Raw genomic sequence first — 26,498 nt, 5'->3', positions numbered from 1 at the left:
CTAGTGTCAGAGTCTTTACAGCAATCCTCATACTAAGCAAGCATGCAGCGACAGTGGAGAGGAAAACTCCTTTTTGACAGGAGGAAACCTCCAGAGGATCCTTGCTCAGTATAAGCAGCCATCCTCCATGACTCACTGGGGATGGAGAAGACAGAGCACGCACGCACACGCACACATGCACGCACGCACGCACGCACGCACGCACGCACGCACACACACACACACACACACACACACACACACACACACACACACACACACACACAACATGTATACCAAGTAATATGTCTATGGTTACATTGTGATTTCTTAGTAAATATTTCATTTAGTGAGAGATAAACTTTATTGTATTTATCCTAGTGAAACTAAAATTAATTACATGTCTGAATAGTTAATGAGCATCAGAGCCTCGTGACTTCAGAGCTAGCTCCAGAGAAAGGCCTCAGTCTCACATTAATAGATGTTCGGCCATGTTGACTCTGAACTTTAGTTTTGTTGGATGTTAACCATGGGATTATTTGGACAAAGAGGGTAAGCTGTGGTTACTGACTGCAGTAACAGACCACCCAAGCAGTTTCTGCTGCTTTTATCAATAAGTAAAATTATGCTTCTGTACTTTATTTTGCTGGTTGAATGGGGGATGCTGTGTCATTAACCGCTTGGACAAACATGTTAGTGGGGCTGTATAACAAACTTGAGCAGGTGGCCGGCTACTCCTATCTCCTGCCTGGGAACGGTTGTTAGAGCAGGCGGCTGGCTCTTCCTGTTTCCCGGGGCAGCTGGGCCGACTCCGAAGCGAGGCTGTAGTCATGCTGGTCTTTGGTGGATCTCTGAGGGAGACCACAGAAACTTTTTGTTGACACTGCTTCACTTTTGAGATGCTCAACTGCAGGACAGGGTGATCCATTAGCACGACGACTCTAGGCAACTATAACTATAACATCAGTTTTAGCTCAAAATCTGTGAAAGTGACTTGGTTACAGCCATAGGATGGGTTAGGGTTAACTCTAACCCAGATGTAATGATTGTTGTCAGAAAACATTTTCTCAGCTCCATCGAGTGTTTTAGAAGACATTACAAGTCATTCTTAGCTCCTACCCAATAAAACATAAGCTCAAAATCTGTGAAAATTCATGCAATTTAACTTTTTAGTTTATGTGGAAATTTTATAAACTTGGCAATAAAATGCAGCACTTTGATTGTACAAAAATGTGGTGAAACCTAAAAAATGGAAAACTAATAAAGTGATGTGGTAGATCCATCCATGTTAGTAATGCTGATTTAAATCCACTTATAAAATGTCCTTTATATTCCATACAATTAGGGATGGGTACCTTTGACATTTGAATCGATCCGGTACTAATTCCCAGTACCTAGGAATCAATACCGGTACTTAATGGTACCAGTTTTAGAAACTTTTGAGTGTTTATTATTTTAATTCTCTTTTATAATTAAACATATATTTTTCTCAATATATAACCATATTTGATAAATATCACGAGAAATAACATTCAACTGTTTGTATTTTAACATCGTCCTTGTAGTTTTATAAGCTGCTAATTATACTGAAGCAAACATCTTTACTGTGAACTAAATTTTCTGTGTATCTTCATTCCTTTTGCCGTCTCTTTTCATTAGATTTTTCCTACTGGGAAGTTAGGATTTCCGAGGAGAAAGCAAACGCACCATTAGCTGATAACAATGGTGGCATAGGAAGCTAACATATCAAGCTAACGTTATCTTAAACAGTTTATTTAACTAACTGCTGGAGCAGATTAAAACGATGATGCCTCACACTTAGATCGTTGTCGCTGGTTTCATCTTCACCCAATCACCCGTCGCATTTAGTAAAGTGAAGCCAAACTTTAGAGCACGTTCATGTTCTTCTAGTCAGAAATCCGGAGTTCCGAGGAGAAAGCGAACGCACCATTAGCGAAACGGAAGCTAACATACCGTATCAAGGTAACGTTATCTTAAACATTATATTTACCTACCGGAGCAGATTAAGATGAGGATGTCTCACTTAGATCGTTGTCGCTGGTTTCAACATCACCCAGTTACCCATCACATTTAGTGAAGTGGACCCAAGCTTTAGCGTGCGTTCTTTCTACCATGCTGCTCTGTTTACAACTGGCTCGCAGCGACCGATGACATAACGCTCTTGCGCATGCGCAGCAGTCTTGGCAAGTTCTCGTTATGAAGGACGAGTACCGAAACGAGGAACCGTTTGAAACGACTGAATCGGTGCTCGGTCGGTACTATGGAATTCGGTCGGTACCTTAAAAAGTACCGAATTCAGTATGATTAACACAGTCATTTAGATTCATGCCTACAGATTAAAATATCATCAGTACCTTGTTTTAAAATCTTTCCTTCTAATAAAACAAAGTCAGTATCATGGAGATCAACTTGTAATCTGAGTGTGTGTTTCTGAGCATCAGATTTATCAGTATGTGTTTTGGCTGCTGTCCTCACCCCGGCATTACAAAAGTAGCCCAGCTGTACGGTTCTGGCAGAGCATTTTCTTCACATGCAAATGCTGCTGCATGCTCCTGTGAGCCTTTCTGTTAAATGCCTTCTGTTATAACCTTTTAGCAGCTGCGCTCCATTAAAGACATTGGCTGGTGAAGGGAGGCTTTATGGCTTCTCCAGAACATGTCAGGAATACCTTTCCTTCCTGGTCACAAACTGAACAACATGTGAAGGAGTTTGGTTCTACGGGAAAGCTCCTAGATGTTGGGATGCACACAGCTGCCGTGAGGAAACAGTTCCAGTAAATCCCTGTAAGAGACGAGAGCGACAGAGACAGCTTGTCTGTCCTGTACCTCCTTCATTTACACTCTTCTTATCAGATATCAGTGATCCCAGAGATTGAAGATTAGATACTAGCCAGGAGGTATCTTGCTCTTGTCTTTTTCTTTACGTACGGCTTTTTTTCCACCACCCAGTGTAAAGGCAATCTGTCAGTGGGCTTTTTCTGGGAACGAGTCATCATGTGGAGAGTGTGTGGGAGTGATGAACACTCCTACACAAGGAAAGTCTATTTTTAAATTTGCTCAAGTTTATTTTCTGGACTAATAAAAATACAGAAATATAACATTTGGATATTTAATCAAACTGGGGGTGGGTGCTGGCGCTCCTCCACACAAGCCTACACTATAGTGAAACGCGTCTGCACACCTGTGCTGTCTAGCTCAGGTGACGGTGGTGTAGAGGGTGGGAACGGCACTGGTGGGCCACTCCTCCCGCTTGACAGTCGGGGGGTGCAGTTCAGGGGCCCGCGGGCCGCATTTTGAGTGCCGCTGCTCTAGTGTCTCAGTCATGTTGGAAGGAAGGTTACTCTGTAACAGATGTCATTCTCAGCCCATGAAGCTGCCGGGTCTGTAAAGAGCTAACACTGACACCAACGGGCAAAAAGCACCTGAGCTGTTTAAAGAACTGAAGTCAGTAAACAGGAGCGGCCCAGAAGTGATTTCTTTTACGCCTAAGAAGCCACGGCATCTTTTTGTTTTACTCTAATCATGTCAGGTGATGCAGGCTAGAGGCTAACGTAGAGCTAACACTGCCATTGGTGAAATAGAAGCTAATAGTCAGCTCTAAAAACATCTCAAGCTACTTTTTGATATAACAACTGGATATGACAGTGAAATGTATTCACCTACTCACCAACGTCCTTTGTTTGACTCCGCTACACTTGTCATCCAGAACCTTCTGGGGCTGATCATTAACGGAGGGGTGGAGTCAAACCTTTGTTTTGAAACATTGACTGCAGTACTCAGATTTGACCACAGGGCGTCATTCTTACTTCATGCACCATTAAGTTTAGCTGAAGATAGAACTGAAGGACAGAGTTTAGTTGTTTATGCTCTTAGATGTACACACTCACAAAATTAAATAGTGAAACCTTCAAAATAAAGTACACATACGTATGTTTGCACAGCTCATTTTAAAAGTAACTCACAAAGTTATGAAGTAAGAACCCCCCTAATCTTATCAATGTTAAAAAATGTAACGAATATCAGAATTATAGATTAAAGAACATTGCAACTCATAGAAGAGCTCCCCCAGTTCTCCTCACCCTAAACCCTGAGTGATGGAGCTCGTTTGGCTCTCATTGAAATAAAGTCACTAACCAGCAGCCTGAGAACTTTCAGATTATACTTTAATCCCTACAGAAATCTGTGAAACATGACACACTGCTGCATTACTCAAAAGATTGGATGTAGTTGCAGACTATTTGTTGCCAGCAGCATCCTTTTCTTGCATCCTCTGGTTGCCTGGCAACAACAGTAAAATGACAAGCTCACTCGTTGTCTTCCCTAAATCTTGAAACACACTGAACGGTTCTAATGGAGGCTTTTGTATTTCAGGTGGTTTGGTACCAGATTGGCACCTTTAGACTTTTTTATCCTTTCTCTGCATCTGCTGCACTTAATTACTGTAGCTCAGTATCTGCTGTCTAATGCAGTTTAATCTAATGTCACTGCACTTGCCTCTTGGCTCATGTTACATGTGTGGCTGCCACAGAACACATCTATTATTTATGAGCTCAAGTGGAGGAAATGAAAACATCTAGCCTAAAACATAGCTGCGAAATACCAAATGACCTGTTTTATTAGTTAGAATAAAACTAATCTTTAATGTTTTATTTGGGCTTCCAGCAGAACCTGTGATATTTAGCAGAAACAGCAGTTTGACAAATAACATTTTCTCTGTCATTAAACATTTGCCCTGGATTTAACATTTTCTTTTGTCCTGATTACAAGTTAAACAATTTTAGCGTTGTTCTTAATAACGTCTACAGCTGTGGCCGCCACCTTGGATTGGGTTGACTCCAAAGGTCCATCCAGTGTTTTTCTAGAGTTTCATGTTTGTATCGCATGAGTTCAAGAGACCGTGTGCAGACTAGGCTTTGCCTTTAGCTTGTGGGAATAACTGAAACAATACTTAATGGATAGTTTCTACATTCATTGGACCAATCGTCAATGTTCCACATGGAACTCTAAAAACGAGAATCTGGTGCAAAAGTCCATTAATGTCAGTACTCCAGCTCCCAACAGGTCCAGTCCCTAAAATGTCTTTCATAACAAGGTCCAAACCTCACGTGTCATCAGCCCATGGCTTATGGCGGTTAAATCAACGACTTACATTTGTGTGTTTCTAACATTTATTTTGGGTTTCTCATCCGAGTGAACTTTAGAACCTCATTACAAATGTTCCTCAAAGTCATGACATTAAAAGTGCTTATTTTGAAATCTCCATTTTAACTTATTCTTTGCTGTCTTAATCCAGTTAACACAACAATTATAAAAAATCAGATTAGGAGTAATTTGAGGCAAACTATATAAAAAAAATTCACATGTGCATCTGGAAACTTTCAAGTAACATTAGACTGAACCACCTGAATAACACTGACTAAAATAGTCATTTTAAACAAGTGACCCCTATTCTGTTTCCCTCAGTGGCAGAAATGTCTGTCAGCAGCTTGAACCTGGGTTTGAACGTGGCCAATGCTGTCCTCGTGCACAGGAGCATTTAAGTTTAGCCCTGCAGGAAGAATGAAACCAAACTGGTTCATCCACTCACTTCAGAAGTTCACTTTTCTGAATCCCACGAGCACGCCTTGTCCACTCCTCTGTATTTAGCATCCTCAGTAAGCTGAAGGCTTCGGCCATTAAGGGCGGGTGATTACCGTAATAACTGGTGAATCATAAACTAACTTTGCATGATTTTCCCATTTTTTGTCTTTCACCTGTTCTCTGGGCTAATGTTCCTCGTGCTCCGTTACCAGTCTGACGGGTTGCTCCCAGTTGCAACGAGGCCATAATTAAAGCAAACAGCATTAACCCTCCCTCTATCTTCATGGGCGACCCCGTGAGGAAAGTTGACCATTGAGCAGAGTAGATGGTTTATCACTTGGGTCCATGTGGCAGGGATGAGGCGTGAGCCCCACCTCATCCCTGCCACGTGGACCTCAAGTGATAAACCATCAACCCTGCTCAATGGTCAGCTTTCCTCACGGGGTCGCCCATGAAGACGGTGGGAGGGTTAACACTTGAATCCACGCTCAAGTTAAATGGTCCCACATTGTGTGATTATTCCTGTGTTTAATCACAGGTGAAGCTTATCAGCTGAGGGGTGGGATCTGTGTCAAAAGGTCAAAGTGTACAACAGTGAGTTGGACTCCGATTGATTCGCCGCTCATCCATCTCTGTGTGATAGATGGAGCCGTCCTGCTGGGACAGTCATGCCCTGACCTTTGGATTGGTGCTGACTCTCTCTCCTCAAACAGGAGCACATGCTCACCAGTGCCCTCTCACTTTCACTCACTCAAGCACCGATCAACATGTTTGTCCCAAAAGAAGACGTGTCTCACATTCCAGTGTGGGGCGATCTCCTGCCGTTGACACCATCGATCGGTCCAGATACGGAAGTTCTCTGGTTTCTGGTGTAATTTAGGTGTGAGTGTTTGAGCGGGTTCATGGAGGGTCTAATGTAAGTCAGAGTGCCTGCACTCATGTGTGAGGAGAATGAAAATGAGGTGATAATTGACTTTCACTGTTTCACACATCAGTGTCACATACAATTTTGCTCACAAGTATCAGGGAGACTGGAGGGTGTGTGTGTGTGTGTGTGTGTGTGTGTGTGTGTGTGTGTGTGTGTGTGTGTGGGTATGTGCTTGAACGGGCCTGCTGTAAGTCCATGTGCACACCTGTGAGGGGGCGATCGTGCATGAAGTGTAAAATTTGCACATAAAACAAACTTAAGTCATGATAAATAATTAAGGGAAACAAGCTTCTTTTACTCCTGGACTGTTGTCATGGTAACAACATGGACCGCACGCTCATCCTTTCTCTTTTACTCAACCTCCCCTCATCAGCCAATATTCTGGTAGACACACACACACACACACACACACACACACACACACACACACACACACACACACACACACACACACATACACACACACACACACACACACACACACACACACACACACACACACACACACACACTTCACTACAGAGAGCTGGGTTGTTGTTTTTTCCAGAAAAGGAAGAGGTCCATGCTTTGGGCTCTGGAGGAGCTACCTTCTACTGATGTCTGTGAGCGTGGGCTGTTAGAGCTGCTGCTGTTCTGTTTAAAAGTCGTATGTGTGCAGAAGAAAACCCAAAAGTAAACTCTGTCGAGTTTGTTTTGCAGCTGGAGAAAAGGATAAAAAGTGTGTGTGGGTGGATGTTTCACAGGTGATGGTGGCACTGGTTAAATTTGACCCAGCTGGAAGGGAACCACCAAGCCCCCCCAGGTCTGAGAACACTTGCTCCTTTGTGTTTGTGTCACCGGTGCCAATAACAGGCACAGACATGTGTGTCTTTACATTCTTTAGGGATCATCTCTGAGCTGCCACTTTCTTTACCAATCACATTTTACCCTCTAATCATGTTGCCAGGGCGATGTGTTGTTGAGTTCAAGTGCATTCAATCACCGTCGCTATAGGCATCAACAGATCCCCAACAGAAGATTTTCCGTGCCACAGCTGGGACGACTGAGCTGTCAGTATGGACACATGTTCCCGTATTTACAGCCAAGACCTTGTTTATTCCAGTATCATCTACGGGTTGGCTGGAGCAGCTGCTGTGTTTGCGTTTGCTGTATGTCTCCCTGTTCCTTCATGCTGAAACCTTGGAACAGTTATGGAAATGCATCCTTCGATTCTGCTCTTTTAAGGAATCATCCCTCAGTGGGAAGAATCGCTGATGAGGGAATCAGCCCGTCTCCAGCACCTTCCAGTGCATTTGACCTGTTTGTAATGGCTGGCAGTGTCATCACGGCCCAAACATTAGGCGGATGCATGGAGGCGAGTGAGATCACTAAGCTGTGCATTTCCATCTAAATGGCGGCCATTTTAAGGTCAATTTGGTTATGATGCGGTCAAGGCGGGCATCGGGCCGGCGTGCCATGAGACAAATAGTTGTGTTGATAGGATCGATGGAGTGGAAGAGTTTATCTTCTCACCAAGGAGGCAGTTACCAGCGCACACACACACACACACACACACACACACACACACACGCACATGCACGCATGCACGCACGCACGCACGCACGCACGCACACACACACACACACACATGTTTTCTACAAATATGGCCTCGTTTTTTTCCTAACAGAGCTGAAGTTGGGAAACGATTTGAACGTATTGATGGAGAGTTACTGCTAAACGTTTAGGCCAGCCACTGTGCTTCCACATAGAAGTGGTTGCTGCAGACATCTTGAGTACACAACAAGATGGGATCTCCTTCAAAGGTTTCATTCACTTAGAAAAGCACACAGCACAGCAGGGAGCAGGAGACGGAAACAGAAACAACGAGTCGTTAGTTTATGTAACAATGTTTCACCCACGTTCAGTAATTCCATCAATTTGCCACAACGCCATGGTGGCATCAGGGAGCCGTAGCCCGGTTTCACACTGAAAGCTTCAGCGGTGTGGAACGTCACTGCTTCAGATGGAGTCCATTATAGTCTGTGGAGCGTTTCCAACCAGCAGTGAAGCACCGGTTTCCAGACACGGCCCAGAACTCGATCCACATCTGGAAAGGAAATCACACACAGTTTCAGTGTAAAATCCCTGGTAATTTTCAAAATAAAAGTACTGCTCCAATGCAATTTCATATATATAAAGCTTACGTATGACCCAACAGCAGATTTACTCCCAGGATTGTTCCAGAAGTGCTGTGGTGTGTTGTCATGGTATTCCTGACAGTGGAGAAGAACAACATCATATATGACATCAAACAGCGATCTGAAACGTGATTTCCTTCTTTTCGGTTTAACCCTCCACAACCAGGCTGTGCAGATTTGCAACAGTTAAAACCTACCTACCTGCTTACTCCACATACGTATTTCATGAGCATTTTTGAACTCAGAAGTGCCCCTGATGGACTTAGTTGTTCGTCCTTTTACCAGAACTTATTTTGAGCCTGAGAGGGTTAAAGGTGGATGGCGTAAACAAACTGACGTCTCGAGGGATCTTGTGATCTTGCGAGTCCAGCAAAGAGCACAGCAATGAAGCCGTGCCGCTGCCGAGACTCTCCCGGTGTCAAAAGGACCGCTTTGAAGTTTGCAAGTAAACCGTATCGTTCACTTTGGTTTCGCCCTGCTGATGCTTCCAGTGTGAAACAGGGTTAACTCGTTTATGAGTGGTTAAACTGCAGTGGTAACGTGCCTCAATCGTGTCGTATTTTGTAAAAGATCACGCGATGGCAGCATAAAGGCGGTATGGGGCGGTCCCTGTGCTGCTACAGAGTTCTGTTTTTCTTGGACTTAACTTGATTTTTATTGCAGTTGATGCCTTAATGGTTAGGCTGCATTTTTTTAACAAGCCCTTCCTGAAGGTGTCTGTCCTCCACAGTCCCCGTGCAGTCTCTCGAGATCCATCTTTAACGGAGAGAAGCTACCGGAGCTCTGCCATCTGCTGTCTCAGCTGATTTTGTTCAAAAAGCAAAACTTACAGCCCGCGTTTACTTTCATTTTCACTGCAGTTGCCGGCCGCAGCTCGGCATTAACATCATGACACCCCCTTCTGTTGTGCCAAGGTGAAATAGCGATTCATAAGACAGACAATTACCGCTAAATTACTACCAAGTGAGGCGGAACGAATGCCGCAAAATGTGGGCATTGTCATGCTAACATTGCGGTTTTATAAGACATATTACGCCTATTTGCTGGCATGTGTGTCTTGACCAAAGGGCCAAAGTTTCATCATCTAGAAACATGAATACTTTTTTCCACCAAAACACACAATCATCCCTGAACAGGTTTAAAGTGCAGATGAGGCAGAGTTATGTGTGAGTGTCACTCCTGCTGTCTGACCTCAGCAGAAAACTTCTTTATTCTCTCACCGACTCTTTATCTCGCTGACCTGACTTGCTCCTTTTCTCCCACCCTTCCATACGTCTCACTTCCTTTCATGCTTTTTTTCTTTCCCTCTCTCCTTTGCTTCTATTTTTACCTGCATCCAATCTTTCAAATCTATTTCCTCACATGCATTCATCCCTTTATTCTGAGTTTCTGTCCTATTATTTTTTTTACCCTGAGCGCTGTGGGTTTTGGTCTGCCTTTGTCTCTTCCCGTCTCACTCCTCCACTCTGAGAGGTTGGTGTCCTGCCTAAGTGCGGTACGTTGACTGTGCATTCATCAAACTGTCACAGTGCACTACCTCAGCTCCAAGCCCCACTACTAAACAACTGCACTGGTACAACAAACAATAGCTGCTACACAAAAGCTCTGAAGCACACAGCTGGAGCTCTGCCCGTGGAAGGTCACCGCTCTCCCTGTAACGGCGTTTGGCAGTGCATGCAGCGGACACGGTTAGTGCAGCGTGGATGCTGCCGGTGACACAGCGGGCTGACAGGGTATCTGAGCGTCCACACACAGCCAGTCGTTGACGTTCCAGAGAGAGCCAATGTTCCTCAAAATCATGTAGAGGTAGGAAATCACTAAGACAAGACGGCCATTTTCCTAATTGCTGAAGCAGCATTCCATATTCATAATGGCACACCTGAACTTGTGTTAGCCAAGAAAACATGCCCTTCTGCTTTGCTGGTGGTCCATCGCTAAAACCGCATGGCCAGCAGTCTCTTTATGGGGCTTTATGGTTTGTCAGTAGGGTCAACTGCTGCATGGGCTTTTCCCCGCAGATTTACACTGAGGAGCTTCACAGTAGGTCACCAGCTCCTAGCAGCTAATTTCATAATGCACCCTGAGCGAGGCTTAAATAATTCAACCCAGCCGCAAGTGAAGGATCTACTTAATCAAAGGCTTGGGCTCTCAAAGAACGGCCAGAGTTACACAGCCTTGGTTAACCCCACTCACATCTTTTAGTGGAGAGAGCATTTTGGGAGCAGTTGTGTGTGACGTTAGTCTGAGATCCTAATGCAACAAAGGCGTAAAGTGGTCTTCCTGTTTTCACTCTTTAATATTCAGATCATGGAAGCAGCTCCTCTAGTCACACGTTAAAGTTTTAATACTCGGCCCAAACGTCCCACTCGTGTTGATGATAGCACTCTAAACACTCTTTACTCAGATTACTGAATATTACCAAATAGAATATTTACTGAGAAATCACAATGTAACCATAGAAACACTACTTAGTATAAATGAACTCCAGGGTATTAGTATTCCTCAAACACCTCCACTTCTTCTCCCATGATGGAAACAGTGTTTGACTCCACCCCGTTTCTTCTGAAGTCTAAAATCATCTCCTTTGTTTTGTTCACATTCAAGGTCAGATGATTGTTTCCACACCATGCCATAAAGCGCTCCACCGGCTCTCTGTACTCAGCTTCCTGTCCATCTCTGATACACCCGACAACTGCAGAGTCATCTGAGTATTTCTGTAGATGACAGGTCTCTGATTTGTACTGGAAGTCTGAGGTGTACAGGGTGAAAATGAATGGTGAGAGTACAGTCCCCTGTGGTGCTCCAATGTTACTGATTGCCTGGTTTGATGTGCAGTTCTTCAGCCTCACAAACTGTGGTCTGTTTGTCAGGTAGTCTTTAATCCAGGCGATAGTTGAGGCCCCCACCTGTGTCTTCTGGAGTTTCTGGCAAAGTACATCAGGCTGGATTGTGTTAAATGCACTGGAGAAATCAAAGAACATGACCCTCACAGTGCTGCCTGCTTTGTCCAGATGACAGTGGGTTGGTTGAAGCAGCTGGATGATGGCATCTTCAACTCCAACTCCATGGCGATAAGCAAACTGCAGCGGGTCCTGATATGTTCTAGTTTGCTTATTCAGGTGGACCAACAGGAGTCTCCCCAGGACCTTCATGATGTGGGATGTCAGGACAACCGATCTGTAGTTGTCATTGACTGATGGGCGAGTTTTCTTTGGAAATGGAACAAGGCAGGATGCCTTCCACAGGACTGGAACCTTCTCCTGGGCCAGGCTGAGGTTGAAGAGGTGCTGCAGAATCCCACAGAGCTGCTCTGCACAGGCCTTCAGTACCCTGGGGCTGACACCATCTGGACCTGCAGCCTTGTTCCTGTTCAGTCTCTCCAGCTGCCTTTTCACCTGACTTCTAGAGACAGATAGGTGGGAGGGGGAGGTAAATGGGGCAGCAGCATCTCCTGACTTGGTTGAAGACAGATTCATAGAACCAGATGAGTCCATGACTGCATTAGAGGACAAAAGAGCTGGCGTGTGACAGGAAAATGTTGGATCAGAGGAGGATGGGATGTATGATTGGCTGGGGACAGGCGAGGAGGATGCTGGGTTTGTTCCTGAACTGAACCTATTGAAGAACTTGTTCAGTTCATTGGCTGTGTCCAGGCTGCCATCTGTGCAATCCTTCCTCTGCTTGAAGCCTGTGATCTTCTTCATCCCTGACCAGACATCTCTGATATTGTTCCTCTGTAGTTTGTTCTCCAGCTTCTTCCTGTATGCCTCCTTGCTGTCTCTGATCTTGATCTTCAGTTGCCTCTGTATACTCCTCTATAATTCCCTGTCTCCCTTCTTGAAGGCTCTTTTTTTCTCATTTAGCAGATTTGTCAGTTCACTGGTGATCCACGGTTTGTTATTAGCGAAGCATCTCACTGTTCTGGTGGGAATGATGATGTTCACACAGAAGTTTATATAGTCATTGACACATCCAGTCATGGCATTGGGTTCCTCTTCATATCCTTGGCAGAGAGTCATCCAATCTGTGGTCTCAAAACAACCCTGCAGGGCTTCTTCAGCATCCTGTGACCATTTTCTCACAGTTCTTCTTGTTACAGGTTGTCTCTGAACAAGTGGTTTGTAGTCTGAGCAGAGACAAACAAGACTGTGATCTGATCGTCCCAGAGGAGGTCTTGTTTCGGACATGTATGCATTCTTTACATTGGCATAACACAAATCCAATGTCTTGTTTTCTCTGGTGGAGAAGCTGACAAACTGTTGAAATGTTGGAAGTGTAGCAGAGAGCGAGGCATGATTAAAATCACCAGATATAGCCACAAATGCATTGGGGTGCTGGGTTTGTAGCTTAGCGACAACGGAACTGATGGCATCACATGCATTTTCATCAATGGCTGAAGGTGGAATATAAACAGTTGCCAAGACAACACTGGTGAACTCTCTTGGCAAATAATATGGGCGACAACTTACTGTCAAGAGTTCAACATCTGGGCTGCAGAGACGACATTTCACTGAAACATGACCTGTATGGCACCATCTGTTGTTGACAAGCACTGCCACTCCACCTCCTTTTCTTTTCCTGCTCCTCTTCAGATCTCTGTCTGCTCGTACAGTCAGGAATCCTGGCAGAGAGTCGCTGGAATTGGGGATACGGTCCTGCAGCCACGTCTCAGTGAAACACATAACACTGCACTGCCGAAACTCTGGCTGAGTCCTTGAAAGGGCTTGGAGTTCATCCATCTTGTTGGCCAGTGATCTCACATTGCCCATTATGACCAATGGAAGAGATGGTTTGAATTTCCTCTTTCTCTGTCTCCGTTTTGCTCCTGCTCTGCACCCACGCTTCTTGCGTTTTAGCTCATTTGGGATTTGTGGCTTAAGTTGAGGTATTATTTCAGCAATTCCAATGTTAATCAGCTGCTCCCGATTATAAACCAGCTTGTTGCCATGGTTACGCATCATAACAAATGCTCAAAAAGTGAAAAAAGTGAAAAAATAGCAGTAAAAATCCTCCAAGCTTCACAGCACCCGAAACAGAAAAGTAAAATGTCCAAAAAATTACCGTTCCTCCCGAGAAATCATAAGAAAAAATGTCCAAGAAATGGCAAAACTTACATATAGTCAACAGAGCTACTCCAACATGCAGCCACCCAGAGCAGCGCAGTTCTGGAATTTCTTCCTGTTAAAAGGGAGTTTTCCTCTCCACTGTCCTTAAATGCTTGCTTATTATGAGGATTCCTGTAGAGATTCTGACACCAGTCAGTGACCTGATTCAATTTACTGGGTTCCTTATATAGGAAACTTTTTACTGATTGGTTTAATGAACTGGGGTCTCATTTATAAAACATTGTGTAGAATCCTTACTAAAACCGTACTTAAGCTCAGTAAAAAAAAAGTACTTACGCCAAGTAGGTTTGTGATCTATCAAACATGGAGTACGCACAGCTGCACACAATCTCTGCTTCATAAATCGGAGACTAACAAGAATGTATCTCAGCTGCATTTTAGTCACATCCCGCTCTCACCATGCCCACTTACTGCTATAAATAGTCAATGCAAAGTGCCTTGTGGATCTCATGCATATACATAAGCTGCCTGTTGCAGTGCTCCGCCAATGACATGGCGACCATAGATCAAGGCAGATCAAGGAAGCGCAATTTCACAGAAGCAGAAATTGAGGTATTTGTGGGTGAGGTGTTGAAATGAAAGGAAGTGCTTTTGCAAAACAAATAAGAGAAAATCCACGGAGTGGCACAGCGTTGCTGAAGCCGTCAATGTTGTGAATTCTTCAGAGAGATCTGTGGCTGATATTTAAAAAATGGTCCAATCGGGATTTGATCCCCAGACTCCCTGGTGAAAGTCACGCACACTAACCAGTCAGCCAAACAGAGAGCTTCGTTGTACAAGTAGCCAGGGCGCATGATCAATCGGGTTACAGTGACAGGACACACACACTGTCACAGACGCATGAAATCCTGTCTCAATCTGTCCCCCTGCTGATATTCTACATTCCGTATTCTGCGCTTTAGGCTGTGTGTGTGTGTGTGTGTGTGTGTGTGTGTGTGTGTGTGTGTGAGCCCGTGTGTGTGAGTGTGCGCGCATGTGTGTGTACGCGCTCGTGTGTGTGCATGTGGGGGTTCTTGTTCTGTGTGAAAACGAAGCAGTACAAGTGATCATGCTGCAGGATTTCATAATTTTATCCTTCTCAGCAGCAGCACTGCAGGTGTTCTCATGTCCAACATGTGCATAAACCAGGTCCTTAGTCAACTTAAAGTTTCGCACATTTTTCCACTAAATTTTCTTTCATAAATCCCAAAGTTTGCGTGGAAAGTTGATTACGCAGAATTCTGACCTCGTTTTGTGCGTAAACAAGCTTGATAAATGAGGCCCCTGACCTGTATTGGAATGTTTACTGCATGAAATGCCTTGAGACGACTCTTGTCGTGATTTGGCGCTATATAAATAAACTTGAAATAAATTGAACTGAATTGAATAAAGGTGTAGAGGCTACTGAACTCATCTGACAGCAGATGAATCTGATCCTTTCACAATAAAAGTCTCAAAACCTCAAAGCTTCTGAAACAGACTGATTCCAGTTACATGTTTCTCCATAGACAATTAGAGTTGTGGGGTTATACTGGCTGATTCACATGAGGAATACGGGTACCGTTGATTTCTCCACCACAGCTGGTTTAGTTCTTGGCTGCCATTTTATTCTCAAATAATAACTTTAATTTAGTGAAGTTATTCTCAACATTTTGAATTTACTTTGAAATGATAAAAATTAAAATTCCTAATTCACTGTTGTAAGATTTTCGGCATTAGTTGATTGATTCGATGCATTAATCCCCACACACGAGCCTAAATTCTGCAGCATCAGTTCCTCCTCATTGGTTTGGTTTCCAGTTTCTGCTTTGTGTTTTCACTTAAGCTGCAACCCAAGAGCAATTAAAGTTCCATTTCATCCTAGCAGTGTTTCCATTCCATCCTGAAAACTGATTAATAACAACTGGGGTGCTTTGATTGCCCCGGTATTGTTCCTCAGATTTACACAGTAGAGCCAACACACAAAAGCAGCAGAGCTGACCCTGACCCCATCAGTCCCTGCCGTGGGCCGCTGCATGAGCCCATTGATTGGTGTTTGTCTGACCGAAGCTTCATAATGAAGGAGATGATGAGGGGGTTATTGACTAGACTGCATATATGAAAATCAGGAGGAAGAGAAGGACGTGGGGTTTTACCTGGATATTAGTATTGACCTGATTTTAATTGGAGGGGTGGAGACTCACTTCCAGAGCTCATTCAGAGGCTTTAATGAAAGGAAGTCTGATGGATGTGACTCCACCTTAGCTCCTTATTGTTCCGCTTCATTAGAAGAATATAAGTGAAGGTGCTTGCTAAGAGGAGGAGAACGGAGGAAACCCAGCAGATGTCAAGAAGCTGCTCATATAAAGTACTCCTTAACTCCTTTTACATGGATTAAGTCACCCAACACCTGAGTTATCAGGGTTCAAGTGCTAACGCATTAGCTTGTTTTGGAGAAGGTCAAGTGAACATGAGGAGCTGGACAGTGACGGCTAGCGCCTGTTTCTGCTGCGACAGGCACCTGGGAGTCAACAGCAGCCTGATGGATATACTTGAACTTGAGATGCTATTATCCTGATGATGCAGATTCCGTCCCGACAAGCCGGACCTCCCAAAACTGTCTGCTGCTGTACCTGCTGCCTAAAGACAATCTTTTATTGATGTGTGTGTGTGTGTGTGTGTGTGTGTGTGTGTGACATAATTGTTTTCCGACTGAAGTACAGCATTCAAACAGCTTCGCTGATAAAACATGACTAAAACTCCGCTACAAATGAAAACCTTTCCTGAATCCATTCACTTGTCACATGATCTGAGGCAGATTTTCACAGCAGACAAATAAAATATCTTAGATTAGGCACAGAGTGTGTGGGAGAGGAACCTTTCTTTAGGTTTTGTTTTTACACAACTTGGTAATAATTGTATCTACGGGTGTGGAAAGACTTTCATAAAAACATGTACGACATGTTCTCAACAAACCCCCAAAAAGAATAAAATGTGTTGGTTTACAGGAAGAATCGTCAGCATTCGACGTCTTATTGAACTGAAAGACTTTTACAAAAACCTCTACAGTATTTTGATAATCCAAAACATCTTTTTATTTAGCTAGGGTGTTTCCTGCATTCAAATTTGCGTGGCGGCCGCCTTCAGCTAATTTTGTTCCGCCCCAGCCTGATTTCACTCTGCCTCCAGCTATATTGATGTTATTTTAACTGCAGTTGCAGCATTGCGCCACTAGAGGGGCGCTGTATCAGCAGCGGTGCACCGAAAAGCACTAAAACCGCTGCAGAAAAAGAAGATCAAAAATTGCTTTTCTCGCTAGTCTGTACATATCTATGGTTGGTGCTAATGACGTACTGATTTTCCCCCAGGCTCTTCCATATCAGAGCAGAGCTGTGCGTGTCTGTCTATTTTTAAACGTTGCACGGGTGCAACATCTTTGAATTACCCTTTTCCCCAGAACTTTATTGAACAAAAGTAAGTTACGTGTAAAAAAATGCTTTTTACTGGCGCACAGTGTGGTCATCTGGATGCAGTGGAGTATAGAAGCCATCTTTTGCTGTTTCACTTCAAAAGTAAAACGTCACAATTTCAGCAGGTTTTAGAAACTTTGAATCATTTCTCTTCAGTTCTGGGACCTTCATGCTCTGATATACTTGGTAGCCTTACTTTCAGCTTATATCAATGAAACACATGCAATCTACTGCAAGTTCTTTTTTAAATTATGCTCCTAACAAATGTCCAACACTTATCCCCATAATTACATTTAAATCCAGCTACATTGTAATTTGGTTTGTAGAAACATTGATGGCTTGTCTAAACAGCACGCTCAAGGGTAATTGTTTGGTGCAGACCTGTTAGCTGCTATCGCTCTAACCAAGTCTGTGCTCGTTCCGCTAGTCGCAGACACACCGACAGCTGACTGCTCACATTTTCCCTTAGCTGAGGTTGAAACTAGATTTTACTTTGCTGTTACGCTAGAAGATAACCATCGCTACCAAAGTACGAGATCAAATCACTGCACCATCAATTACAGTCGAGTCTCTGCAGGCATATAAACACTCCAGATGTGGGAATTGCACCAAAAAAGGAAAATGTTGGCACAATCATAGCTAAATCCTCAGAGACTGAAAACACAGACACAAATACTTAATATGTCCCTCCGAGCTGTCGCTCTTGCACCGTGCAGGAGTGAAACCTCAGATTCAAGGCTGTTTAAGTGAGTAAAAAAAGAAAAGATGACATTAATTAAAGAAGCACTCAAGTGCGTGTCCCCCTCCCGCTCCCTCGCCTTCTCCACTCTAGCCATGTGGTGTATTAGCACGGGAACCTGTTGTTAATGTGCTGGAAGGACCGCCGAGTGAACATGTGTGTTGATGGAGATGGGGAAGGTAAGGGAAGCTGGGAGAGCCACTTAGCGCTACAATATTAATGCCTTATGCTGCGCTGCAGGTGATAATAGATGTTGGTGCAACTGTTTGACTGTGGGTGTACATTTGTACCATTTCTTTACTTATATGCTTTTCTTGTGTTCACTAAAAAAACTCTAAAAACTTTATTCTGTTATTTTGTTTTCCCAGGTCAGAACTGCAGTTACACCTTACACAGTCCCAATGGGACCATAGAGAGTCCTGGATACCCGTACGGCTATCCCAACTACGCCAACTGCACGTGGGTCATTGTGGCAGCGGAGCACAACCGGATACAGCTGGTGTTTCAAGGCTTCGCTCTCGAGGAGGACTTTGACATCTTGTCTGTGTATGATGGGCCACCCAGCCCTGGGAACCTGCGAACAAGGTAAATAAGTTACAAACGTCTGCTTTGTGTGACAGCTTGTTGTTACTGGATGGTTCCACAAGGTGGCGCGTCATGTCAACTTGGCAGTGTCCTTCACAGGCCCTTGTAGCTGAAGCTGCTGCTGACAGTAGAGGCCGCTGGAGCTTATCTTCACTGGCTGGATCTCTGACACCCTTCAAGGTGATCCACTGGAAAGTGAACCAAAGCTCACTTGGGTGTGAAGAATCCTCGAGTGCAGTTCAACACCCAGAAACGATGCTAGCATAGCGAAAGGTGATATGAGCTGCTTGGTTTGAGGGCCTCACTAAAAATGAGGAAAAAGGGTGGATTATAGATCTAGGTGACAGAGGTCACCTGGATGAGTAGATGGTCTGGACCAGTCAAGGTGTTTCCTCCGTGTCAGTGAAGCTCCCAGCAAGACATGTGATTGGTTAAAGAGCAAGTCACCCCCTACCAGAGTATTACCCCACTCCAACTTCCTGTTTGAAAAATGCAACAAATGCTGTTGCCTTGCAGACCAAGAGGGTGGAGCTGCTAACAAATACACACACACACACAGGTTCACAATGACATTATGACATCATAATGTACCAGCCAACATCATAGTGTACCTCTTAGCCAATAGCGATGGCAGTTTTAAATTCATACGCAGTGCAGAGTTTTTACCTGACAACGGCACAAGACTGACAGTTTTAGGCAGAAACATTTTATTTTAACTAAAATGCTCTAAAGTGCAAAACTATTGACTACACGTGTCTGCAGCACGATTAGACACACATTTATATAGTTTATCAGCCAAAAAATGTTGATTTGGAGCGTGACTTGCTCTTTAAAGAACAAACACACAAACTCTCAAGGGAAAACATTCTTCATTTTAAATAAATCTAAACAAACCATTCAAACACAAACGACTCAGACGAGCTCCGCTGGTGAAGACTTACTTACCTTCACTTTGACACTCTTCATGGTTTCTCCCTGGGGCCCAACCAGACCAGATCTAAGCAGCCATTGATCTTGTTTGGCAGTTTTTAGGACATCTGGGTCATCTTTCCTAATTCCAAGTAAAGGCAAAAATAATCAGATATCCAGATCTGACAAGTGAGGGCAGTTTAATTAACTTTAATCCCGGAGAGAAGTGAGAGACTAAAGCTCGGGTTAAAGAAGACAAGTAGTGGTTTTTATTATGAAACCCGTACAGCCCACAGCTGTGGGAGCTGGAAACAGCTGTTCACTGAGACCAGGCTAACAGGACTGCTGGTAACATCTAGAAAACATGAGTTTATAGGACACATGAAATCATTCAACAATAAGTAATAATTCACAGTTCTGTGCTGATTTGACGTCTTTCAACAACAATGGCTTAGAGTAAAATTAACACCAAATACTCCAAATTACTAATGCTGATTAGCAACATAGAACCAAACTATCACCTGAACTGTGTTCAGTTCTTGTTTCTTTTTAGGAATCTTGACCTGCTGATTCTAGGACCTCCAAATGAACAAAAGCAGAACTCTCAGAATGTTGTCCTTTGCTGTCCTCCCCATGGTCTCACATCACCTCTGCTCTTCACGGGCCCTCTCGTTTTGTGCCTCTACTGCATCTCCCAGCAGTAAGGAAGGAAAGAGAGAGGAGAATGTGGATGGGCTCTGCTCCTCAGCCTCTCTCATGTTTGGACCTCTGGGTGTTGTCGTATGTTCCAGTAGGACAGAGGGAGGCTCTCAGTCTATAAACTCTTTGGATGAAAGCAGGAGGAAGGAAGGATGACTGAGCTTGAAAGGAAAAGAGAAAATGGGTTGATTGAAGGAAGAGAGACAAAAGTGATGGAATGCAGAGAGAAAGGAACTGCTTTGTAAATCAGAGGTCTAACACACACACACGCATGCACGCACGCACACACACACACACACACACACACACACACACACACACACACACACACACACACACACACACACACACACACACACACACACCCTTTGTTTGCTCCCATCTCCCACACGTGTCACAAGTCAATTTCCCTCCAAATTTATTCCTTTTCTTTAGATTTTTGTTCAGATTTTTTTCAGTAGCTCATCTTATTTTAGCATGCCGATTCTGTCCTCAGCATAGTGTTTTTATATAAGCTACATGCTGACAATTCTGCAAAACAACCTTTATTCCCACCTGGAATCAACAGATTTGCATGCATCCTGCTAAAGTGATCGGCTCTGCTTTCGTTCTCCACATGTGTTTATTTATTCCTGCCATCAGTGAGACAAGGAAACACCACTATGAAAATTTCAACTTAAACCAAGTTAGGGTGTGTGTGTGTGTGTGTGTGAGAGAGGGAGTTACAGTCAGCTATGTAGCACAGATCACAACCAACACCTGGGCCCTCATTTAATAAATGCTCGTAGAAACTGTTCTATACTGTATTCCTCCCTTTGATCGAAATTTAAAATGTTTGTACGAACTGTCGAAAACCTGATCTGGTCTCTCGTTTCTCTGCAGTCGCCTGATGATAAATCCCACCTGTGTGTACCCAGGTGCTTGTGTCTTTTCTCTGTCATTAACATATAGATACACCCTCAATTAAAGGTGCATTATGTAGAAAATAAGTAAAATGACATCCTGTGGTAAAATGTGCTTGCTGCTACCACTTTAAACAACTCTGGAGCTTTATGCCACTCCATCGATGTCAGTGCTGCAGTATTAGCTCCCAGGAGACACGCCACCATTTTTACATACTGCACCTTTAATCATATTTGGTCACCCCCCATCCTCAGCATGCAAGGGAATTCCCTGGGTTTTTCCCCAAAATATATATTTTTTAAACTTAACAGCCAGGTCTGAGTTTGGAGTATCCGGACATTCCCTGGAGGTAGGTTCACTGGGGGGTTGCCTGGCAAGATGGGCTGGGGTCTCCATGCCCTGGGGGGAATTTTGAGAACAGAGGTGCCTATTGGGGCCAGTGGAAGAGCTGGCTCCTTGGAGGGCTTAGGCCAACCAGCCATTCCTCTCCATCCTCACACATTTTTTCTCCTCCTGCTCCGTCACATCAGCACACAATAATGCACATAGGACCTCGGGGGGTAAACATGTCAGGGGGTGCGGGTATGGACCCCATTTCCGCATTCCTGTAGCAACCTGCCCCCCAATTTTATTTGCACATTAAACACTTCCACTAACGACATTCCACGGAAAAACACACTTAGGGCCTTGGGAGTGAGCACATTCAACGGCATTTGGCAGGGGGATTTTTCAGCCTCATCCCGAGTGCCGGTGCCCACTTCCAATTTTAAACTGCACTTAGACACAGAGGGCTGTGTATGCAAGTGGGGTGGTGTGGTGGCATCAGCTGGCGTAGGCCAGACGATGTCTGCAATGCCCGCTCACCACAGACATGGAATACACCACATCAACACGCACTAACACTATATTGGTGCAGGTGAAGGGAGACTAGGGGTCTTAGCACACCACTGTTGTCGCTTGGCTTCCCAGGGCTGGAGGATAGGAGGGAGATCCGGCCGTCTCGTTGGGGTCTGGGGTGGTGGGTTGCTTTGCTCAGCATTGGGTGGGGGAGCCTGCTCATCAGCATCCTGGGCAGCAGTAGCTCAACAGGTTGAGCGGGTTGTCCAGTAATCAGAAGGTTCAATCCCAGCTCCGGACAGAGAATTCTGCTGTTGTGTCCTTGGGCAAGACACTTAAACCACCTTGCCTCCTGGTGGTGATCGCAGGGACCGGCAACGCCTGTGCTCGGCAGCCTCTCCTCTGTCAGTGCGCCCCAGAGCAGCTGTGGCTACATCGTAGCTCATCCCCACCAGTGTGTGAATGTGTGTGTGAATGGATGAATGATACACTGTAGTGTAAAGTGCTTTGGAGTCCTTACTCTGAGAGGCGCTATACAAGTGCGGGTCACCCCAGCAGAAAGGGTAGAACTCTGGGAACCGGTAATGTTTGTACCCCATGTGCAGCAGTACCAGGACAAGAGTGAATAGGGTGTGTATGGAGAGCATGAGTGGGTGTCCGGTGTCCATTTTTGTAAGTCTTTGGTTGTATGTGTATGTGTGAGCATGAGGAAGGGAGTGTGTGACTGTGTCTGTGTATGACTGTATATGTCAGGTGGGGCCTTTGACTCCTCCCTTCTCCTGGGACTTCTTTTGATGATATAGATCTTCGTCTCTCCTCCCCCACCACACCTGGTGTGGAGTGCTGTGCCTTGGTCTGCCTGAGTGTTCGTGGCTCCCGGGTCAGATGGTTTAAGATTTTTGGCGTCTGCCTGATCAATCCCGGTGGCTGCCTGATGGGATCTGGGTCCCTGGGCTCTGCTGGGTCCCCGGTGGGGGTGGTCGCCCCTGGGTCGCTGGGTCCCAGGCTCGGCCGGCTGGGGGGGTCGGAGGCTGCGGACGGGCCTGTGGGCTTGCTGCCGATGTCTCCCGGGACTCTGCTGGCTGCTGGTTGTGGCCCCCCGGGGGCGATCTTTTGCGCCTCTCGAGGGGGGCATGGGCTTTTCTGGTCGCAGTCTCCTTGGGGTCCCTGTACTCTGGGGCATCTCCTGGATCTCTGGGACTTGGAGCTCCCTCCGTCTCCTGCACATCTTTGGGGGCAGATCTGTGGCCCCTCACACTCTTTATTGGACGCTCCTATAGAGAAACCTTACATATACAAGAGTGTGTACACACACAGGTGCTCACATGGTCCTCTCATAAGTATGGGCTTGGGCACATTCAACACAGGTCTTAAAGCTGTGGTTGGCACTAAATACACTGTAATTTTATTATTGTGTGATTGTTCAGTAAAACAATGCAGATTTTATATGTCTTCATCAAGTTGATGCAGTGATAGCTTGCTCCTGTTGTATTGTTGTGTGTCCCTTTTCTGCATGTCTAGAAGTAGACTCTTGTTCATCATTGATTGTTTATTTTTGTGGAACCCCCCACCTTTGTCTGTGTCTTTCTCTTTCACCTCTGTCTCCGTGTCTGGTCGGAATTTCAAAGCATTCAAAAAACAATAACAATATAGTTTTAAGTGTCAGGCGTGACATTAAAAGCAGAAGCTTTGATGCTCCACCTGAGAGTAAATCTGTAAGGCTTGTCACCAGCATTCAGACATTAATTCTGTTTGCTTCACAGCCAGACAGGACACGAAAAATAAAACTCACGGAACAGGCCTGGACAAAAATGATGGTACCCTTGAAAAGACTGAAAAGGGACGTTTTAATTCAAGGTGTGTTCACTAATTAGCATCACAGGTCTACAATCTCGTGATCAGTCAGTGGACCTATATATATATATATATATATATATGACTCCAGGTAGTCAATGGTGACATGATGTGTACCACACTCAGCATGGACCAGAGGAAGGGAAGAAAAGAGTTGTCTCAGGAGATTAGAAAGAAAATTCTAGACAGGCATGTTAAAGTTGATGTCTGTAAGACCATCTCCAAGCAGCTAGATGTTCCTGTGACTACAGTTGCACCTATTATTCAGAAATATAACATCCATGGACGTGGCCGCAGGAGGAAAATTTAGGACGAATCAATGAGATGGATAATCTGAAGAGTAACAAAACAAACTTCTAAAGAAGTCCAAGGTGAACTTCAAGCTCAAGGAACATCAGTGTCAGATCACACCATCCATCGCTGTTTGAGCCAAAGTGGACCACATGGGAGATGAGCAAGAAGGACACCATTGTTGAAAACTTCATAAAGAAGTCAGACCGGAATGTGCCAAACTATATGTGGACAAGTCAAAGATAAATCCTATGGGCACATGAGACAAAAACAGAGTTTTTTCCTAAGGCACATCAGCTCTATATTCACTGACGTAAGAAAAGAAAAGAACGCTGCACCTACTGTGAAACACGGAGGAGGCTCTGTTATGTTCTGGGGCTGCTTTGCCGCATCTGGCACAGGGTGTCTTGAATCAGTGTGGGTACAATAAAATATCAAGACTGAAGGGATTCTAGAGAGATATGTGCTGGGTAGTCCTAGAAAGCTTGTTCTCAGTCACAGGTCATGGGTCTTGCAACAGGACAACAAGCCAAAACACACAGCTGGTCTTCTAAAGTGGTCTTCTAAGAGCCCTGACCTCAGTCCTATTGAGCATCTTTGGAAGGAGCTGAAACATGCCGCCTGGTAAAGACTTTCTTCAAACCTGAGACAACTGGAGCAGTTTACTCATGAGGAGTGGGCCAAAATACCTGCTGACAGGTGCAGACTTATCATGGACAGTTTCAGGAACTGTTTGATAACAGTGATTGTCTCAATCAGTTGTGCCAAAAAAAAACAGTAATCCAGGGCCATCGTGTTTTCCAGGCCTGTTCCAAGAGTTTATTTTTTAAATAATTATGTTGAAGCATTGATGGAAAGCAATGTCTGACATTCATTGGTTACATTTCATAGAATTCGTGTTCAATATTACTTTTGTCAGATGCAAGTCATCTCTGTGACCATTGTGGGGTTTTCTTTCACTGACCAACACTTCTGTCCACCTCTGTAGATGGACAGATTGGATGCCCGTGGCTTGAACCTTATGGGCATTTTAATGCTTTAAAAAAACAAACAGTCCAAACTTGTTTTTAACTCTCAGCTGAGCATCCAGGAAGTTGTTTTCTAATTTGAGTGAAAGTTTTTGGTCTTTGCTGCCTCTTGACAGTAGTGTAATTTCACAAAGTGAAAATGTTACTGTGATGGATTACCAGAGAGTCTCTGCTCGCAGCATGCCAACACTTATGGAAATGAGCAGCCATCTGAAACACAGAGTAAATGCAGAAGTGCGTACTTTAGAAAGTACGTTAGTTTTGGTCAGGAAAATGTTTAGGGTTTTTGTCTTTTAAACCTTTATTTAAACAGTGTTCCCAGACACCAACAACCCTGCATCTTGGATACAAGTGTGACGAAAATGGTAGCACTGAAGTCAGTGAGGGCATTTCATGACTAAAACAACAGTCATCCTGACCGTGACTTTCACCAGAGCTGTCACTGGGGTTTGAGAGTGTGCACATTTCTTAGTATGGAGGGAGGAATTCATCTTTTTCTTACTTTTTGTGTCACATTTCACCTTGTAGCTGCCAGTCAAGGAACACTGAGTACATCCCAGTGCAGAAAAAAGGTGCTGGGGTGTGTGAAAGCATCTCGCCTCACAGTAGTCCTTCTTCTTGGAGTGACTGAGAGGATGGAGCAGGAGGCATGGGGGTTCTAGCTTGGCAGGCTGAGATGCGTGGGGTAGATGGAGAGAGGGAGGAGGACAGATTTTCAGCCTACAGGCAGAAATGGACCTAAATAAGGAGCGCCCGTGCATAGTGATGGGCCTTCGAGTCACCGCGTGGGTTTTTTAGTTGTGTTTGTCAGCGAGTGTTTTAGTTTACAGCCTGAATCAGTGTCAACACACACACACACACACACACACACACACACACACACACACACACACACACTTTTAAGCACTGAATAAATGGCACTGAGCTGGAAAACGGTTACTACAGATTATTTTTTTGCTTGCAACATCCCAGCTGTTCACATGAAAATATATGGCTGTTTAATATTTAATAGCACTCTTATTTGGCTGCAGATCAGCTATTTTTTTTTATCTCCACTGAGTTAACACCAGTCATCTTCCAGAGGTTTAACTTCAATACTTCCAGCGCTAGCACTAGCGTAGCTTTGCTGGATGAATGCTGCTGTCTCATCTTTCAGCATCTGGTGTGTTAGAGTTCAGCCGTGTCTCATACTCTTTGTGTGAATCAGTGAGTCACGCTTGGAAAGAGCCACAGAGCGTGGGTCAGGGTGAGAGCGGGTGACATGCCACAACACCTCCTGCTGCAACTATAACTCTTCCTTGGTGGAGACCTCGGGCATCAATCTCTCACAATGTACGTACACTTTAGAAAATGACAACAAACTTGTGTGCTTTGGAAGTTAGCGCACACAAATGTTCCCACTTGAGCGTTCATTA

General features: G+C 44.5%; 1 protein-coding gene across 1 annotated transcript in view; it reads left to right on the top strand.

Annotated features, from left to right (window-relative positions):
• csmd2 (CUB and Sushi multiple domains 2) overlaps nt 1-26,498 on the top strand; it is a 338,433-nt gene that overhangs the window by 6,162 nt on the left and 305,773 nt on the right. Inside the window, exon 2 of the mRNA XM_070541492.1 lies at nt 18,346-18,562. Within this exon, the coding sequence (XP_070397593.1) occupies nt 18,346-18,562 (217 nt within the window). The remainder of the gene's footprint in view (nt 1-18,345; nt 18,563-26,498) is intronic.

Source organism: Nothobranchius furzeri, chromosome 11, assembly GCF_043380555.1.
Source record: "Nothobranchius furzeri strain GRZ-AD chromosome 11, NfurGRZ-RIMD1, whole genome shotgun sequence".
NCBI lineage: Eukaryota > Metazoa > Chordata > Actinopteri > Cyprinodontiformes > Nothobranchiidae > Nothobranchius > Nothobranchius furzeri.
The sequence above is the reverse complement of the archived record's forward strand: the minus strand, read 5'-3'. Positions and strand labels throughout refer to the sequence as shown.